Below are 21008 nucleotides of genomic sequence, written 5' to 3' on the forward strand. Positions count from 1 at the left end.
TAGTAATAAATTCCTCATTTTTTACCAATAGCTCTAAAGGTAGTTTTCTCCCCTCCATGCACATGTAGCCATCAAACAAGTATATCGCAAAAATGATGCACTATTTCAAATTCCTTACATTTTACGTTCAACGTAGTCAATCAACCGAGTAATCAATGCCTCTAAACACCCTGCATCATAGCATTGTTACCAAGTTATCAAAGACAAATTAACCTACACAACATGGCCTTAGAACAGTGCTTGTCCTATTTCCATCAAGAGCAAGAAGATCTCGCTGCAGACCGATAGAGCATTTAGCAACTTCGGCAAAATAAATTATCCCTGGAGGTCCCTCATCCCACATTCACATGATCGTTTCTCTCCAATTTCCATAGCGATGGGGCTTCTACCTTTTAAGGAGTTGGTTTATACTAATCACTACTACTGACATTAATTTGGACATTCAAGGTCTTAATAGCGGACAGAAGTTTAATCAGATCATATACTGAGTCCTTTTAGGAAATAAACATCCACCTGAGGCCATATATGTGGAGACTTTACATACATTCTCATAGCCCTAAACATACACAGGTCACCAATGCAAGCTCAGTGCTAGAATCACTCATCACAGATGATTTCTCTCCTTCCACGCAGCCATAACACTTTCATGGAACACTGACTGCTACATTTTGTAAAACAGGGGTGTATATACTGCACAGCATGGGTGTAACCATGTATTCTTTTTTTTCGGGGGGGGTCATGTCCCCCCAATACTGAAAAAATACCAATCTGTACCCCAACTTAGAGTAGAAAATGTTAAATATGTCTCCTTTTTATGAACCCTCTTAATTGATCTGCTCCCTTTATTTCCGATTTATTTCTATTTACTAAGAAAAATGGGAGATTTTTGCCCCCAAGTCTCTCTGTGCTGTGATGGTAATCTGGCAGGTTTTTAAATTTGGTCAGTCAGTGGAGGTGATTTTTTTTTTATTGGCCAATGCCGTTCAGGACAAATGGGTCCCCTTCACATCCTCCTCAGTGAGGCAGATGTGACAGCTGCACCCCCCCCCTCCCCCCCGCTCCTTTTTCATTGCACTTTTATGACGAGACCAGCAAGCCTAAATATTTTTACCCACACGTGAAATAAGTTACCTAAACTATGGAATGGACATGTAATGACAGGGTCTACAGATATTATATTGGTGAAATACTCAGAGACAGTAACAGACACACGCTTACTGCCCGCGCTCCAGCCAGTTACTGAGCGGATACACAATCAGAGGGGGGGAGAGTTCATCATTGCTGCACCTCTCGTCTCTCCCTGTTTGCGGCTGAGCTCCCACAATTGGGTGTATTAAATAAAAATGACTGGAATCAAACAGAAATGACATTTATTACAGTTCACTGAAAAATATCTTTTAAAAAATAATAAATAATAATACTTTTTTTAAAAGCTATTTTCATTGGACTATGACCGGTGAGGCCCTGCCAAGTCCATGGTAGAACTGTAGAAAATAACCCTTAAAAATGCTGGGGGTGTGCTTTTATTTGGAGCCCACAATGCCTGTACCATGGTTACGCTGTTGCATGCTGCTCCTCACACAGCTATGAAGCAGTGCATATAAAGTCAGACATCCCGTGTGGTTCTCTACAACTAAATAATATAAAATGAACCAAGGACTGATCTGGAAATTTAGGGCTTCATTGAGCATAATTAATCAAGTAATTTTTTACGCTGATGAACTGAGTGAGAGCAGATGTTCTGAGGCCTTCACAGAGGTCAGTCCTCTTTTAGGTCTACCAGAACAGACAGTTTAAGCTTGGCATATGAGAACAGAGACATCAGCCAATCCCTTCCTGTGCTCAGTCCCTTCTGCCTGACATCGTGATTTTGCAGAGTTTAACGCCTCCCTGGGTCAACAAGGGAGGGGCCTGTGTTTCACTTATTTAACCAATCACAGTCTTCATTGTATGACATCACCTCATTGGTCCATTTTACTCTCATTTTCAAATTCAAGGCTTCCAGCTGAGGCGTGTCTGCGGCATAGCATGCTAAGCCTCTGTGCATGTGATTGTAAAGTCGCCTAGTTCAAGTTCAAGCCTAGTTTTTATTATTAATTATTATTATTATCATCATCATGACAAAGATGTGCCCTTACATTGCTCTGTCCAGTCTTTGCAGGTAAGCATGTTCCTACGTTTTGAATCTACGGCATGTCCCTTAATAAACCCCTCCCTTGTTGACCCACGGATACATCGAATATGGCAAAATCAGGACTTGCCCCTTCTCCCCTACAGCTTGGAGGGTGGATGTCCTCTTCCTCCCCCTCCTCTCTGTGATTAATCCAGAAACCAAAGGCACTTTGTGTAAGGAGAATAGAGACATAAATTTCTCCAAATCGATTTCATTCCACCCCTCACCTGCTCTAAGGATGGACCTCTTGTGTCTGCTTCTGCAGCTGGCCCTGGGCCACCGATACAAGGAGAGCAGCTGAGTAAGAGTGTGTGTGTGGGGTAACTGTCAGTATATCAGGGCGGTATGACTAACCAAGGTAACCTGGCTTTGGAAAAGACTCGGGGGCTTACAGGGTCTTGGGACACGGGAAAGTCAGAACTGAACTAAATTTGGGTGATTCACTCTAGAGCATTTGAAGGAAACAAAGTGTTGCAAGTAAACAAATGAAAATTATTGTTTTGGAAAGGAAGGAGCAAATAGCAAACATAAACATGCACCCTACAGTATGGCTGACTGACATAAATGGGTCTCTGGTCCAGAGTTACTGTCCAAACTAAGGAATGGAAATGACACTACTGGGAATAATGAATGTGAAGACCCACATGACCATGATGGTCAGTAGCTATGTTCCACCTTAGAGCTTGTGATAAGCTATCGGAAAATTAAAAATTCTAATTAGATATTACAGACTTGTGTTTATGAGATCAGTTCTTTTCAAATGATAAGTCAACCAAAGCTTGAAATGCAAAAATCTATCGGTTTAATTATGCCGCTGTTACAAGTTTGTAAGCTTCAGAGCAGTGCAAACCCCAAGAGATCAATAACTCATCAAAAGAACTAATTGAGGGTTGGCACACAAGCAAAGCTTGCTTCCCACAGCAGTCTAAGGTTGCAGAACAGCACTTTTACATGCTTAGCATCAATAAGTAAGAAATACCTTGTGAGTGAAAGAGAGACAGTCCCTTTAAACGAGAACAAAGTGAATGTGCTTTCACGGCTCAGTTAATTCCATAAAGGGCAGCCTGCTTCTTTGGCACATGCAGAACGTCTAAAGTGGCTGGAAACGCATGTTACTTGTTTGATCTCCCTAAATAAAATACCTATATCTAAATCCATATCTATACATAAGAATGATATTCAAAGATATGTTGTGCCATTTTGCTCACCGATTCCTTTTTGCATCATGTTTGAAACGATTCTCAATGTTTTACATATAGGTAGTTATTTTGTGTCCCGTGACGGACTGGCTACCCATCCAGGACATTCCCTGCCTTTTACCTTGTGTTTCTCAGCACAGGCTGCAGACTTAGCCTCGTACTGAATAAGGGACATGAAGGATGGTTGGATGGATACATATAGACAACTTTCACAAATGCCTGAACAGCTTGCCTGTTAACCTTCATAAGCCAAAAAGACATAAAGCAACAAATAATCTATCAAATCAGACCAAAAACACATAAAACCTAAAATAACACTGACACATAGTAAAAGCAGGAATGATATGATGACTACACAGCAGCCGGTATAAAGCAGAAATTATGTATTGAGTGTAGATTCACTTACCAGAATCTATACAGTCATGTGTCGCATAATGACAGGGATAAGTGCTAAGAAATCCATCACTGTGATAACATCGTAGAGTGTACTTACACAAACCTAGATGACATAGCCTACTGCACCCCTAGGCTATATGGTATAGTCTAAATAACGATACAAGAACAGTATAGTAAATACACAAACCAGTAAAATGGTTGTTCATTATCATTATCAAGTAATATGTACCATACATAATTGTACATGCTATATTTTTATACAATGGGCAGCTCAGTAGGTTTGTTTACTCCAGCATCGCCACAAACACATGAGTACTGAGTAGTGCATTGTGCTACGATGGGTGCAGCATTGATAGGTGATAGGTGATCTATAATGCACTATAGATACCTCCATGATGCATTATAATGGTCAGTATAAGCATTAAGGATGCTTTGTACTGCATTATTAATGCATAGTTAGTGTATTATAGATGAGAGCTGAACAAGGCAGACATAATGAATAATAAACATGGCTATAACGTGTCATGCATTTTCATAAAAATTGATAGCCATGTTTATAATGCTTTATGAATGCATTATCATGTATTATAAATGTGTTTATAAATTACTAAAAACACAGCCTTAAGAAAAATGTTACCAAATAATTTTCATGAATGGGGAAAGGGGAAAGAAACATTTTATTTTATTTTGTCTGATGGGAACGGAGAAAGGATTAGGGTTATAAATTAACACAATAAATGACTTACATTTCACCTTTGGGAATTTATGGAACAATCACAGGCCAAGTTAAACTGTCTTGTATTTCAAAACTGCAAGTGTATTGAGAATCTGCATCCTAAGCTAGAGCAATAAATTACATTACATTAAGCTATCAGCACAATACAAACAGCCAGATATCTAACTTACTCGTCCATTCAAATAAAATGAAGGTACAGAGGTAAAAGACTTTCCCAGTGTTTTTAACAAAAACACGCAAAGATGGGGCTTCTCCACATGAAGGGCGTAAAGTCAACGGGAAGGTTTCCTGAGAAAAAGAGGAATTCCTGTGTTAGCTCAGCCAAGGGAAATTTCCAAGGAAATCTGCATTGTCGGAGCCAGAAGTGGCCATCAGATAACTGAAATGGAAGCCAATGACAAAGTCTCCAAACTATGCAAGGAAACACCATGTTTGAGATTGTAAGACTCTCAAATAAACACACCTACAAACTGTTTATCCGGTTACTGTCATGAACAGCAAACACTTTGCACCTACATCCCTGAGAAAACAAAGACAAGATGATAATGTGAAACAATTTGGAAAGTTCTTTGTTTTTAAACAAGGACTGGTTATAGATTGCACAGTGCCAATGTGAGCGGAAGGATGTCCTTTCCCAAAGTGCTATCAAACAGCAGTGGACTGCTGGAATCTGGTAGACCCAGGTAGCTTCTAAAGAATGAGTAATGCTTTACCTATGCTGCCATCAGTTCAGTGCATGATTATATTTGATTTTGACTGACCAACTGTTTGCCCTGCAGTAGTCTGGCATCATGTTCACGCTCTCTCTTGCCCTCAAACTCATCACAGGCTCACCACAGCACTGTGCTGGATGGAAGATGGATGCTTGACCATCATTACATGAATGTTTGTAACATTCGGGGTGTAGCCACATGAGTAAGGGTCATTATTGTATAACGATAATAACAGTTATGGCCCTACCTATAATGGTGCTGTAGGAATATAAATTACCGCATTGCATGATGCTCCTCAAACATATATTTCACCCATTCTGGTCTTTACCATCATGAACCCCTGGAACAATATCATTATATTGTTATTCAATGTAGCTTAGTTACTTTTGAGGTTTCCACTGCAGGTATGAGGTAGTGTTTCTGTAACTTGTTTGCCAATTGTCCTTTGATACACAAGTGCACTATAGGACAAGTGAATGCGAACATATAGTTCTCTGCATATTTGCAATTAATTATTAATTGCAAGAGAGAGATGGAGAATGCCGCTTCTTTCAAAAAGATTTATGACCTAAAGGTCAAAAGGTTACGGGTCAAAAGTTAACTGGGGGGGGGGGGGGGGGGGGGTTGGGGCATGGTTGGGATGGAGCCAGGTGACTAGTGACGTTGTTAATAATTTCCATATGTTGGGAGAGGGGGTTTTATTATTTATTTATGTATTATTATTTATTTATTTTTATTATTTTTTTTTAAATATTTTTTTTATTTTTATTATCATTTAATTATTTATTTTATTTTTACTAGTTTGGAGAGTGAAATTAAGTTTCAGCAGTGAATTGCTGATGAGTGTGATTTGTCGGAATAGCCCCGTGCTATGAGGGTGATGGCTGACGGAGCCGAGCGCGGAGCTGAGCGCGTAGCTGAGCGCGGAGGTTACCTGATGGAGTGTGAGCGTACGCTGGGTCTGCCTGTGGTGCGGTACTGTGGGAAGGTCTTTGAAGTGTACTTTGAAGTGTACACTTCAAACTGTACACTTCATAGGTTAATAAAGTCTCTCTGGTCATTGATGCTACAATGCGATACGCTCGACCCGGGATGACCTACAGTACCGGGATGTAAATAACGGCCGTATCAGAAAAACCAAAACTTCAAACAAAAAAAAACCATGTTATATACTGTAAGACAAAATGTCCAATTTGATGTGTGGCCCAATTACAGTTTGACCCGGGGGTGACCTACGGGGATGTAAATAACGGCTGTATCAGAAAAATCCAAACTTCAAACAAGAAAAAAAAAAAAAAGGGACACCCTCACTCCCTACCACTTTCACACGCACACACGCAGGCAAACTGCTGCTGCTGCAGGGGGGTCAAACACTACCCACTCACCCTCCCCTCACAGACACAGACACAAGGTCAAACTGCTGCTGCTAAGCGTTTATTGGAGGATAGCGTCAGACCCTCCTCCTCCTCTCATTCTTAGCTCCAACTTTCTAATTTTCACACAGTTTCTTTCAGACTCACGCAACACAGGGATAAGCTCCAACATCGCTCTCACAATCTCCGAGTCCTTTGCAGAATCTCCAAAGTCCTTATCCGCAACATTTACACGCTCCGGACCGACCGGGACCTTCCCACAGTACCGCACCACAGGCAGACCCAGCGTACGCTCACACTCCATCAGGTAACCTAGCCGCTCAGCTCCGTACTCGGCACCGTCAGCCATCACCCTCATAGCACGGGGCTATTCCGACAAATCACACTCATCAGCACACAATTCACTGCTGAAATTTCATTTCACTCTCCAAACTAGTCAAAATAAAATAAATAATTAAATAATAATAATAAAAATTAAAAAATAATTTTAAAATAATAAAAATAAATAAATAATAATACATAAATCAATAATAAAACCCCCTCTCCCAACATATGGAAATTATTAACAACGTCACTAGTTGTTGCGTCACCTGGCTCCACCCCAACCACGCCCACCCCCCCCAGTGAACTTTTGACCCATAACCTTTTGACCTTTAGGTCATAAATCTTTTTCAAAGAAGCGGCATTCTCCATCTCTCTATTGCAATAATAAATAAGTAATACACAATAAATAATTAACTCAGTAGGCTATTGCTCAATTCACTGTTTTTACATCTTTACAGATAATGTTTATTAAACACAACTATATTGAGTCGTCTATGTGTTTGTTGGAATGCGAGATGAATTAATTTAATTCATTCAACAATTAAGATCATGTTTAATATATTAAGACAAAAAACAGCATTAGAATGACAGTGGCAAGGGCCTGGATTAAGAAATTATGCCCTGAGGGAGCAAGACACTCGTCAGGATGTTTATCCACACATCTGCTGTCTCTATGCCAGGGGTCCCCAGTGACCCGCCCCTGTCTCAAGGTTTATATGACAAGTCGTTGCTTTGTGAGGAGGAAGACCAGGTGGTTCTTTGAGAATATGTGGAAAAACCTATGTTCCTCTCTCTCTGCATTCACACCTGCATTACCTCTTGGCGTCTATGGATTTTTCAGATTACAGTATTGCTTAAGACAAGGAGACAAATAAAAAATCTATTCTTGAAAGTATAAAATTCTCCATACATATTAAAATGAAAGTTGAAATATTCTCAGTGAAATCATTTATATATATACACAGAACTAAGCAAATGCTTTTGGCCATCAAAGAAAATTATATTTCAAGCTATTTATCTGTACCATAAATACAGTGGTACCTCAGAATTCGAATTTAATCAGTTCAGAACTCCGGATCGAATTTTCCCAATAAGAAATAATGGAAAACCAATTAATTGGTTCCAGGCCCCAAAAATTACACCTATGTTTCTGGTTATTGTCATTAGTCCTCTGTATTTAGTCCTCGTTTCAGTTTGTTTCCCCGGTCCGGTCATTGTATTGTCCGTCTGTGTTTTGCCTGCTTTACCTGTAATTAAACCCTGTATTCCCCGATACCCTGACGTCTGCGCCTTTGTCTCCGTTCTGTCCCCGCTCAGCACGACAATATTATGATAATTAAATGTATTAAAGGCTTATTATTAATTTTAATATAAGAAAAATTTAAATGTATTTTATTATATAATAAAATTCATTAGAACATTTACAAAAAAAAAACTTAAAATCCTTCTTCTGGGGCCGGTATCACTAAGCTGGATTTCTTGCTTAGTGGGTTAACTTGTCAGATTTAAGGTCCCCCCATTTAAATGGACTTTCATTGTTCCCTTATATTTAGCCCAGAATACCATAAATCTGACAAATTAGCTAAGTAAGAAATCCAGTTTTGTGATACAGGTCCCTGTTCTCCAAAAAGTTACTGATATCTTGTTGGATGGATAGAAGAACACTGCTTTGCTTACCCAAAACCCAGCTGACTTAATTAATTAACTTAACTAGTTAATGAATTCCATGAGGTATTGATTAGCCGTGAGCATGGCTAATGGATCACTGGAAACTGCACTGGGTTAACTTGAGGAGGTGTTTTAAAATAAAATATAAAAGCTCACACCTCGACAGACAAAAATAAAACATAAGTTTACACCAATTTAAACATTTTAAACTATTTTCTTTTGCTACAGTATTGTATATAGTTCTGAAAATACATTACATACAAAGGATTCATTTAAAGAGACAGAGGGCTTTGTTAGTAATGCATTCAATCTGTGGCCATTAGTGGTAGCCATGTTGCCTTGTCTTGTTACTGATATCATGTATCATGTGTGTTTAATCTGCATATTTGGGAGGTACAGGATTGCTTTAATGCCTCCCCACAAGCAGGCACTTCAGCTTTTATGCAAAGTAACGTATATATTTTCTTCCTGCTGGAGCAATCAGAGGTCAAGGGTCTCGCTGAAGGGACCAACAATGACATCAATCTGCCTGCCACAGTATTTGAACCAGCAACCTTCTGATCACAGGCACTGTAACCCACTGGGCCACACAAAAAAAAAAAAACAATAAACCTGGGAAAATCGCCAGGGTAACATGATTCAATGAGTCATACCAGCTGCTCAACTCAACCTGAAGTTGCTTCATAATGAAAGCCGTGTCCATCGTAATATTTCATTCTGTTGTCCAGCAGATCAAACTAGTACTGCCTAGACAGTGCCTAATACACATCACTTAATAAATAGACAATCCAGCATATTCAATGACTGTGGGTGTTACTTATATGATTCAAAAAGCTGCAGACAGTGGTTTACACCAAGGTTTCTCAACCCAGTCCTCGGGGACCACCAGACGGTCCACGTTTTTGCTCTCTCCCAATTGGCAGGGAATTGGGAGAGAGCAAAAACATGGACCGTCTGGTGGTCCCCGAGGACCGGGTTGAGAAACCCTGGTTTACACAATAGATGTGAAAATAACATGGAAACTGGAAAATAGTGCACTTTTTTAACTTGATGAGCATCATGCAAAAAGTGGATCCATTAGTAAAAACATGGGTCTCCCACTGTCGATATCATACAGCTGATTTCAGGTGGCTATAGCTAATGAGATACAGGAATCACTGTAACCATGGAAACCTTATCAAGGGAAGGCCTCACGGCAAAATGAAATCATATGCCGGTAAGTTCAAACCAGGATCCACGAATAAATGATTGACTATGAATGCATTTTCAGCAGCATGTAACATACTGTAGTTGTCTCATACCTCCAGCATTGAGACTCTGAATTTTGCCCCTGCTTCTGGGTGTGGAGTCTGCAGGTTCCCCCAATATTTGTCTGGCTTTCCTTCCATGGTCCAGAAGCATGAGGTTAGGTGACCTGGCCTCTCAGAAATGAGTACTGGGTGTTCTTTCACTGGAAGTGGAAACCCATTTTGGGGTCCTCTGTCTTATGCCCTGTGGCTTTCGCGAGGTGCAGCGTGCGGCTCAGTCAGCTAAGCCTCTGCACCTGTGACCGGAAGGTCACCATTTTGAGCCCCAGCCTCGGTACAATAATCAGATGCCTGCTGGGCCCTTGAGCGAGGCCCTTAATCCCCAGCTCCTGGGGTGCTGCATGCCATCTGACCACCAAGCTTGCTTTCACCTACACTAATGGTCAAAAGGTTTTGCACACTGAGATTTTCTACATCTGCATCTTACTTACGTCACATTTACTAAGAATACGCTCAATATTCTTTGCTAACAAATTAATTTAGAGCATTTTCACCATTTTAGTACCTTTATTAGCAAGAAAATGTCATAACTTTAATTCATCAAAGTAACCTCCTCTAGCAATTATAATAGCAGAGAAAATTCAATGCATTCTTTGTACAAGGGACATTAAATACTGCTCTGTTTCATGGGATGAAACAGCTATCTAGTGCATTTAAAGTTAAAGGACAGCCTAGAATTTGACTATGTCATCACCACACACCCAGTTAATAGGATGTCAGACATGCAGTTACATACTCTATCCATGTTATAAAGGAAACTTGTTTTATTTGACTTGTATTTTCATTTATAGTGAACCTTCCAATGCTTAACAAGAATAACAAAAAAAAATCTGCAGTTTATGAAATGAATTGAAAAGTGGTAAAAACCTGTGGTGTGTGTATGCATCTGTGTGGTAGCTGAAGAGAAGAAATGGTGTATCGCTATTCTGTTCCTGGGCTCTCTGAAAAACCAAGCTGGTGTTTGTGGAAAAACGGTGCGATGGATTAACTTTCATCTTAAAGTCATCTTAAGCTTCTCAATTGCCTGTCTGAACAGAAATTTACCACCACTGTGTGACCTGGCCATGTTAACTGGTTGTGGCTGAAGTTATAAATTTGTGGAGGTTTACTTTACAGCTACTGTGTGGCCAAACTCGCACCTGCAGTGGGCAGCTCTGTTAAAGCCATCCTGCTCCTCACTGTCTGGTGTGAACAGGCCAAATCCTCCAGTAAAACAGCTGGGGAATTATGTTCTTAGGCAGCCTGCCAATTCTCACTGGGCCTGTACGGTGGTGTGGTTGTCAGGTGATGAGGGGAGCGAGACGTTTGGCCTTGGAATGAACTTTGTAGCTTTGGCAGAGTCCATTTACTCATCTTTTTGTAGTGACTAATCCAAACTACAGCAAAGCCTACCATAAATAATATGACTATGTAGTCATCACAACTTTCTAGCCTTCCATTTTTGGGAAAGCGATAAATAACAATGAAAAGCATATAGATTGATAAATCACAGACTAAATGAACCACCTGTGTGAGGTATAGTTAAAAGCCTTATTTTAAGATAAAGCTTCTATGTCCAGCCCTTACCAGTCATGAGTGTTTACATTACATTGAAATACTTCCTGAAAACCATTTAAAGGGGCCATATTATGCATTTCCTGTTTTTCCCTTTCCTTTAGTGTGTTATATAGTGTGTTTATGTGCATGTAAACGGTCTGCAAAGTCTTAAGGCCCAAAGTACATGGCAAAGGGAGTAACTCACCAACAGAAACCAGTCTTCTCTAAATCTGCTTAAAATGTCTCGTTGGAATTCCAGCCCTTATTTCTGTGACATAGTGAGGTCATCTCGTAACACAATCCTTACTGGCTGCCTACGTGCAAGGATCTGTCTGCAGACTGCAAGACAGGGATGGAAAGTGTAGGACAAGCTAACCAATCAGGCAAGCTGACCAATCAGAACACACTGGGCCCATCAGGGAGTGGGGCTTAAAGCTCTATTAGTGCTTCAGACAGAGTTATAGACAGAGTGAATAGAGATGTACAGTATGAGATATTTTTGGAACATTGAAGCATGTACATTTATTCTAGCAGGCACTAAAAATAAAATGATCATTTCCCATGATCTAATGAAACTATGCACATCTAAATAAACCACACAAATGACATAAGGTGGAGGACTTTTAAAGCTGTGCTCATGAAATATTGAACATTTATTTAAAATATATGGACATTACAATTTTTGTGTTATTCTATAATAATGAACATCCATCCATCCATCCATATTCATCTTTCTATATCCACTCATCCAGCAAAGGACTATCCCAGAAAGCATTGAGCATAAAACAAAACATAAAACAATGGCAGCATACACTTACAGAACTGCCCACTAAGGACAACTTAGAGACACAAACTCACCTAACTGCATGTTTTTAGACTGCAGAGGGAAACCCAAAGCAAATGTGGGCTGAACATTTAAACTCCAGTAACAGAGCTATTAAGGGATACATTTAAAAAAAATAAAAAATCTACTACTATTGTGAAGAAAGATAAATGTCAAGATCAGAAACTGTCACACCTTGTGTAAATATATCAATTTATCAAAGTTTATTTCTTGCTACATAGGCACCAAAATCATACCGAAATTGTCAATTTCCTGGAAATTATCTCGGAACAGTCACCCATTATTCCAGTTACATTGCTTTCAAAAAGTTGTTTCGTTGTTAGCATTCCTAGATATGACAATGTCTGGTTGAAAGGACTAATGTGGACTTTCAGCTGCCAGCTACCAATGTCTGACATTTCGGAGAGCTTCTTTCTCAAATATATCCAGTCTTTTCTGACATTTTCCTCAGTTGTATTTACGAGCTTTCCATTAGCAGAGGAAGTGCTCTGTTATCTTCCTCACAGCCGTACTCTTTTGGTCATTTACTGTTATTATATGGTCCTTAACATTGCAAATTATGACCTCGCTGCACTCACATATGACTAAAGCGTGTTATGGCTGTCTCATAGCCAGAAATACTCACATTTTTTTCTGAAAACACAATTCTCAGATCTTAAAAAAAAAAACACACATTCAAGGCAATTTTTAATGGGAATAAAACTTGCTAACCCACCAATTTACTTTAACAAATCACTACAGAATGAGGTGCCCCCTAGTTGTGCTCAAACTATAAAAATACCGAAGATTCCAGTGTTCTTTCATGGAAATCTCTAAAAATATTGAGCCAACATTCTTTGGAATTGAAAATCCACTTTTTTAGCTTAATGGAAGGCCCTGGTATGTCCACTGTGGTTAAAATGGACAGGATATGCAGAAGTAGGTCATTAAAATCATTCTTAATGTCCAAGCAGTAAATATGCCAAGAGACCATGACTCCAATTTATACATTCATACAGTCAGTAAATAAACACAGCATTCTTTATTATTATTATTTACATTTCTGAAGTCAGTAGAACATATCGAAAAATGTTGGTATACCAACAAACACAGTGGAATCCACTTATAGTGATCACGTCTGCCTGGGTAAAATTGATCACTATAAGTGGATGATCATTAAAACCGATGTTTTTCTTCTTCTTTATGTCTCAGGCAAGATTACTATCTAATTGACATTTGTATTTTTATTACATGAATATAAGGTAATAAAACCGACAGCGTCACTATTTACTTAATTTTATTGAAGATTTCAAAATACAGAACAGCTGTTTCAAATTCATTTCAAATTACAGTACTCTACAATTTAAATTACTGAACTGTGTACAATTCAAATGTTATAATACAGTACTGTACATAAATATTAAATTCAATTTTATTTATATAGCACATTTAAACAATGATACATTGTCTCAAAGCACTTATTGTGGTTTTGCTGCTGCATCTCTTTGGCTCGTTTGTGGCGGTTTATCATAAGCTGTGATGAGTCTATATTGGTCATTGAGAGAAAATGACTTTCTTTTTCTAGTTATGTTTTTTGTGCTTGCAGCATGAACCTTAATTAGCTAGCCAGAAGCAGATCGGTTACTGCAAGACAAATACAGTGATCCCCGCTATATCGCGGCTCAGCTATCGCGCCCCTGCTGTATTGCAAATTTTTCCCCGACGCATCACAGTTCTCTGCCCATCACGTACCTTGCTTGTGATCTGATTGTTGTGAGCAAACTTTTTGTGAACTTTTCGTTTTGTTTTAAGCCCTACGATACTGATACTGGTACTGATACTGAGCTTAAAATGTTTTTTATTTTTACTTATTCCATTACGTATACAGAGAGAGAGAGGTGTATATATACATATACATTATTATTATTATTATTATTATTATTATTATTATTATTATTATTATTATGTTACTAATATCCTTAGCCCGACACCCACATATATGTGTTTGCAAAGTGTATTTTAATATGTTTACATGTGTTTGAAGCGTGTGGGAGGGGTATTTTAATGCTTAAACTATAAAAAAAATGTTTATACGCTCTTTCTATATCACAAATTTTCACCTATTGCTCATAGTTCTGGAACGTAATTTCTGCGATAGGCGAGGGATCATTGAATATATATAATTACCACAGTTTTAAGTGGACTACTTCATTACTATAAGCAAATTATTTGTTCAGGAATGTATTTGTACAGGAATGATTCTGTCACAAGCTTTTTGATCCATATGAGCGGTTGATCACTATAACCGTGATCACTATAAGCAGTTTCCACTGTAATATATACTTTGTCATTACTATTCAAACTATAGGGGCTCAGTAGGTCATGTTGTGGCCTCAGACCTCAGGGTTCTGGATGTGGTGTTTCCATGTCTGGCCATCAGACTCACTCTCTACCTTTAAGAAACAGTTCCTTTACTAACTGGATTGTTCTTTGAATGCTCTTATACTTCATTGATGTTGCACTTGCTGGCCGTTGCATAGTCTTATTGGGATCTTACTTTAATTTTTTGTTATTAGTTACTGTGTGTGTAGTTGTGTAGCTCTTGAGTAGCTCCTGCTCCAATACTGCTTGCACTTGTACCTGGGCATTCACTGGAAGCTCAACCTGGCTGCACTTGTACCTGGGCATTCACTGGAAGCTCAACCCGGCTGCACTTGTACCTGGGCATTCACTGGAAGCTCAGCCTGGCTGCACTTGTACCTGGGCATTCACTGGAAGCTCAGCCTGGCTGCACTTGTACCTGGACATTCACTGGAAGCTCAGTCTAGCTGCACTTGTACCTGGGCATTCACTGGAAGCTCAACCTGGCTGCACTTGTACCTGGGCATTCACTGGAAGCTCAACCTGGCTGCACTTGTACCTGGGCATTCACTGGAAGCTCAGCCTGGCTGCATTTGTACCTGGGCATTCACTGGAAGCTCAGCCTGGCTGCACTTGTACCTGGGCATTCACTGGAATCTCAGCCTGGCTGCACTTGTACCTGGGCATTCACTGGAAGCTCAACCTGGCTGCACTTGTACCTGGGCATTCACTGGAAGCTCAACCTGGCTGCACTTGTACCTGGGCATTCACTGGAAGCTCAACCTGGCTGCACTTGTACCTGGGCATTCACTGGAAGCTCAGCCTGGCTGCACTTGTACCTGGGCATTCACTGGAAGCTCAGCCTGGCTGCACTTGTACCTGGACATTCACTGGAAGCTCAGTCTAGCTGCACTTGTACCTGGGCATTCACTGGAAGCTCAGTCTAGCTGCACTTGTACCTGGGCATTCACTGGAAGCTCAGCCTGGCTGCACTTATGCCTAGGTGACTCCTTGTTAGTACGGTTGTTTACAATGTGCTATTTGCCTCACTTTTACGTCACTTTGGATAGAATCATTTGCTAAATATGAGGCAGGGCTCCAGACTAGCTTTTCCAGTGGTAGCACTGGTGTTACCAGCTTTCCCAATTAGTCGCACCAGCACATGATGTGGTTGCACCCTTTTTTTTGGTGCAGCATGGTATTAATCCATGACCTTGCATGCCGATGAATAGTTGTCTTAATTTGCATACCCTAGTTTATGTATTGATGAAACATTGACAGTGACCCACGATACAGCACTGTATTTGTAAAATATTTTATTCTGAACCTTAACTTTAATAACTTAACTTTCATCATCACCCGTCTTGGGACCTTTCTTTGGTTCTCCCTCACCTCCAGCTTCCTCCTCTTTCTGCTATTTTAAAGTAATCAGCTACAGACTTCTTTATTTTTGGAGCATGTTAACGCCACAGCTAGAGACATTGTTTCGCATGTTATATCATCAGTGTACATATATGACTGTCCTGCTGCGTGCAAGCAGGCAGAGACAAACTCCGCAAAAAAAAAAAAGACGCAGTGAGCCAGGAAAGGAAAAAAAAACACTTTCAATCACAATTCATGAATACAGCTCCCACGCCAGAGCAATACATCCTAATATCCATCACATATTCGCACAGATGTCACCATATGAAGTTTTAACTCGCACTCTCAATTAATGGTTGCACGTGTAACCACTTGGTCGCACTCTGGAGGACTGTTTCTGGTGTAACATTGGTTCATGGACTTTGAAGTTCCATGGTTCCATGGTTCCTGACCCATGGTTTGTTCATGCATCCTTTTTTTTGGGGGGGGGGGGGTGAATAAGAAAAAAATGGGAAAAAGATTCTGGGTTTTATTAATCAGTATGGAACACTACAGGTGGTTATTATCCATCCTGAGCTAATGAAACTAGCCTAGCTTTTGCTGCCCAATCAGGATCACCCGTGACACATGCATTTCCCAGGTGTAATACGTAATATTTACTAAACATACAGCTTGTCCTAACTTTAAAAGGGATAATAATTTCATGATTTACATATGTTATAGTGTTAATTGTGAAAGGAAACATGACTTTTGTAGCATTAGTAACATTTTTGGGCTGCAAGAAGAAACCAGGGTACCCAGAGGAACCCAGGAAAGAAGGAAAGAACACGCAAACTTCACACGACCAAAGCAGAGGCAGGATTCAAACCCCCAAGCCGGGAGGTGCAAAAACCATGCTTGCAGTATTTTAAATTACTGTAAATATAATTGATTTATGTGAATACAAACTCATTTAACTGCACCACTGACTGTCTGCAAGAAGAGATGCTGTGCAGCAATTAGATATTTCCAACCAAGACTTACAGCATATAACATTTTACTGATTTCTGGACATTGGTAAGGGCAGCATGGTGGACCAGCACCCAGCCCTGTGGCGCTGATGTCCTGCAGTGGTTATAATGTCTAGAATTGGTATTTTTAAAACAACATGCTCCTATTACGTTTTCTGAACTCAACTTTATGGCTTGCATATAAACACATTTTCTGTTCATACTTCCACAACGCTGAACATGACGAACTGTTTGATTGTTCCTAAAGGCCTTGTGTATATAAGTCCGCCCCCAATCCAAAAGGCATAGAATTCTGCACATCAGTATTCAGTTATCATCACTGACCCTCATGTGAGCCTCATTCCATTAATTTAGGAATTATGAGTAGGGTTGCAAAGGGCTGGAAAATTTCTGGAAATTTTCCTGAAACTTTCCGTTCCATGGGAAGTTAAGCTGGGGAATTTTGGAAATATTCCACATTAGAAACTTTCCATGGGAATTAACGGGAAAGTATGGGAATTAACAAGAATATTCCTAGAATTTTGCAACCCTAATTATGAGACACACAAATGCAATATTTTAGTACAGACAACTGTTACTAGAAGACATCAGGGAGTACAAACTTTCCAGACTCTTTCATTTACAGAACACCTTGCTCCAGAGGAACTACCTATATGCTACTTGAGAAACAGGCAGTGATGAATGAACTCAACATTTCAAATGACTCAGGGCAAGAGTCTAAAGTGAAATGTCATTGTTCTCTTTAGCATTTATAGGAATCTTTGGATTGACTTTATTCTGTAATTCATTTAAACCGTAACAAGGTCAAAACATGATGTCATCAGTGGTCTTTGGGAATTTTCTACTGAATCACTGCAATACAGCAACAGAGAAAAAAACAGATGTACCTTCAAGAATTAAATTTGATGATGGTAACATATAGCCCACATCAAACAGATGTATCAGGAATTTAAGATAGTAAGGTGCAAAACTAAACATCTAATGGATTTTCCGAAGGTTGCAGATTGAATATAGACTACAATTCAAATTGTCCAGTAACAGTCTAATCAAAGAGCTGAAGGAATGTGTAAGACTGGTTAATCTGCAGTGTGTTCTGAAAACAAAGCAAAACAAAACATAACACAAGGCATGTGCCGTGAAAGCAGATATTTAACAAATTAATTTTAGATTATTGTAACGATCATATGCTGTGATACGTGGTGATTTGCATAATCCTGTCTTCATTAAAAAGTAAATGTGTATGTAATATTAAATATACAATTAATATTTCATAGTTGCATTTGATTCCTGACACGAAGTATATATAGTAGTTTGTAAACTATAGGGAAATACACGAAAACGGTTTCTGATGAGAAATATGCTGATATAGATGCACTGAAAATAGGGCATTGCATGGTATTTCATAATTGATTTCTTCAATATAAACATATTGCTATAGGCATTTTGTTAAACTGCTAAGAGCAGTTTGTTTAGGCAAGGAATCTAAATTATTCCATACGCCTAATAATAAAGCTTAAAACGACGCTGTTTGTAACAGTAAAGCGGTAATTTGGCAGGCAAGAGCAGAATATATACTGTAACACGTATAGTGCTGTCTTTGTCTTACGTAAAATTGTATTTAATTTCACATTTTCCCTACAGAGGTTTAAAGCCTTATCTCGTTAAGATTTTATTAGAGATGGATGTCACCTTTCCTCTGATTTCAGCCTTTCACTGGGTGCTGCTGGGGGGCGGTTCTCATTGAGAACCCTTTGTTTCAAACTGACCAACGCCGCCGTGTTAACCACAAAACGCTTGGCTTTATTTGGACATAATCCATTTCAACCAGATTCGTTGCAAATGCACAATGGCCCCATCATTATCCTTTCATTCAAAGCTTGATCGCACGAACATATAACATGTAACAATAACGCCTCGCTAGACAGCCAACCCTCCCACTCCTACCGAGAACACTTCACAATAAATATGAATATGAACTCACCAAGTGTACCCCGATCCGGAATGGATTTTGCAAGCGCTATCCAGGCGATATCAAACAAAAGGAAAAGTAAGAGTAAACGACAGACGCGCAGAGGTGGCATTCTTCTAACTACATCACCATTCCCACGTAGGTGGCCATTTATCCATGTTGTTTTCTGGGCTGCTGGAGTCGACTGCGATCTCACACGGTAGCCCACTCCCATGTACGCCGCCTTTCGGCTTTGCTTAGTCTCATTGTCTTACATGGGAGGAGACGCTGGAGGTTGCAATTGCCCGCGCTGTCCCCCTGCTGGTGCGACGAGGTACTGCGGTCTCTTCAAGAGGCGAAAAAAAATACCCGTTGAAATAAGGTTTATTAATCAAACCGGTCGTTTCCTTTAACCTTTAACACGCCACCCAAATCTGTCTAAAAATGTTTTATTGAGCTGCTACCGATTAGATAAAATGGGAGAACCTTTCAGTGGAAACCATGGAATATGCAAGATACATGGAGTGGATGGCATAATCCGTAATCCTAGCGAGTAAAGTACCACATAGGTCCTAATCATAATAATAATGCAATAAAATAGCCTTTAGTAGCAAGACAAAAACGACGCCACTCTTAAAGGGTAATATTTATTCGGTTTATTTACGCGTGATAGTAGAGGTTTATGCACAAATTTTAAGCAATGTTGTTATACGCCTATATTCTGTAGGCTACAGCTTGCCTAATGAGTTTGTTTAATGCTCCTCCTAGAACTCAAATCTCCGTTAATCTGCATAATATTATCTATGATTATTATAGCGCTGGGCACACCCATTGGGCAGTGCAGCGCATTGCTGGACTGATGCCAAGCGTAAATAATGTAGATAGCTCTGTTTTTATCATGCATTGTGTTATTGTGGTGCCGTATGTTAATGTCGTGTGGTGTTTAATATTAGTTGTGAGTTAGTGTGTTGTTTGACTAGTCAGCATGGTGGGCACTGTGTGTGAGGTATACTGGTGCTTTACTACTGCACCAGAGGAGCTCATGATACGTTAAGGGTCTAGCTGGTGCAAAAATTGATACTGGTATTAAATGACCCTATAATCCCAATGGGTTTTTTTGTACTGAATTTGAATAATGATTATATTAAATTCCTTTTGTTGTCATTGCATCATGAGCAACAAAATTTAGTGTGTTCTCTGAATGGTACATACAGTGTAATTAAAGACAGAATCCTCAAACAGATTTGACACAGCTACACACAGACAACAAAGTAAAAATACAAGCATTAATATAAACCAATAAAACAGTGTCTCTGTATGCATAGGTGTACATACATGGTGGAAGTATACACAATGGTGGAATAGTTCTATTTTACAATAATTGCAATGAATCCCAAGATATTACATTTTTTGTCCCATTGATCCCATGGGTGACAGTGAAAGACATGAGATAAGAAGCTCGCACTTAAATGCAATACACAATTATTTAGTAATAGTTCAGTCCTTTGGTAGTGCTTGGGCAGAAGCTTTTCAGTAGTCTGGAAGTATGCATCTTATTAGATCTGCAATGCCTTTCAGAGTGTTGTTTTTATTTTAACTTTGTTTATTGCTGTTTTTTGAGTTAGTAACTTTTTTTTAAGACAGCGATTGTATTGTGTTTCAGAGGCAGGCTGTTTGCATAACCGACAAAGCATTTGCAAGTCCAACTGAAGTGCCAAATCAGTACCCCAGCTGCTTTAGTACTTCAGGTACTGGAACTTTTGGTACTGAAACTTGACCAGAAGTCCACCTGGTGTGGTGGAAAAATGCCCTTAGAGTGACTGGTATACGTGCAGGAAAGGACTAGACTTGCTAGTTCACCATTGATGTGCGGGAGGCAGCCCTCTGCTTTACTACAGACGTGGTAGTCCTCTAGCGTGACAGTGGCAGCCAGTGCCAGCTGCAAAGGAGGAGAGGACCTAGACCACATCATCAGCGGGGAGGGCATGGCTGCCGACCCGAAAATGACAGTGACTGTGCAAAACTGGCCCACTCTGCGGACTGTGGTGGAGCTGCGCATCTTCCTGAGGTTGACATCAT

The 21008-nt window shown here is 39.7% G+C and overlaps 1 protein-coding gene across 1 annotated transcript in view; it reads right to left on the reverse strand.

The window, feature by feature from the left end:
* LOC111832878 (protein FAM171A2-like) overlaps nucleotides 1-19203 on the reverse strand; it is a 43127-nt gene extending 23924 nt beyond the window's left edge. The window contains exon 1 of the mRNA XM_023790616.2: nucleotides 18963-19203. Coding sequence (XP_023646384.1) covers nucleotides 18963-19164 — 202 coding nt within the window. The 5' untranslated portion in view covers nucleotides 19165-19203. The remainder of the gene's footprint in view (nucleotides 1-18962) is intronic.
* Nucleotides 19204-21008: the final 1805 nt, after the last annotated feature.

The sequence above is a fragment of the Paramormyrops kingsleyae genome, chromosome 5 (genome assembly GCF_048594095.1).
Source record: "Paramormyrops kingsleyae isolate MSU_618 chromosome 5, PKINGS_0.4, whole genome shotgun sequence".
Taxonomy (NCBI): domain Eukaryota; kingdom Metazoa; phylum Chordata; class Actinopteri; order Osteoglossiformes; family Mormyridae; genus Paramormyrops; species Paramormyrops kingsleyae.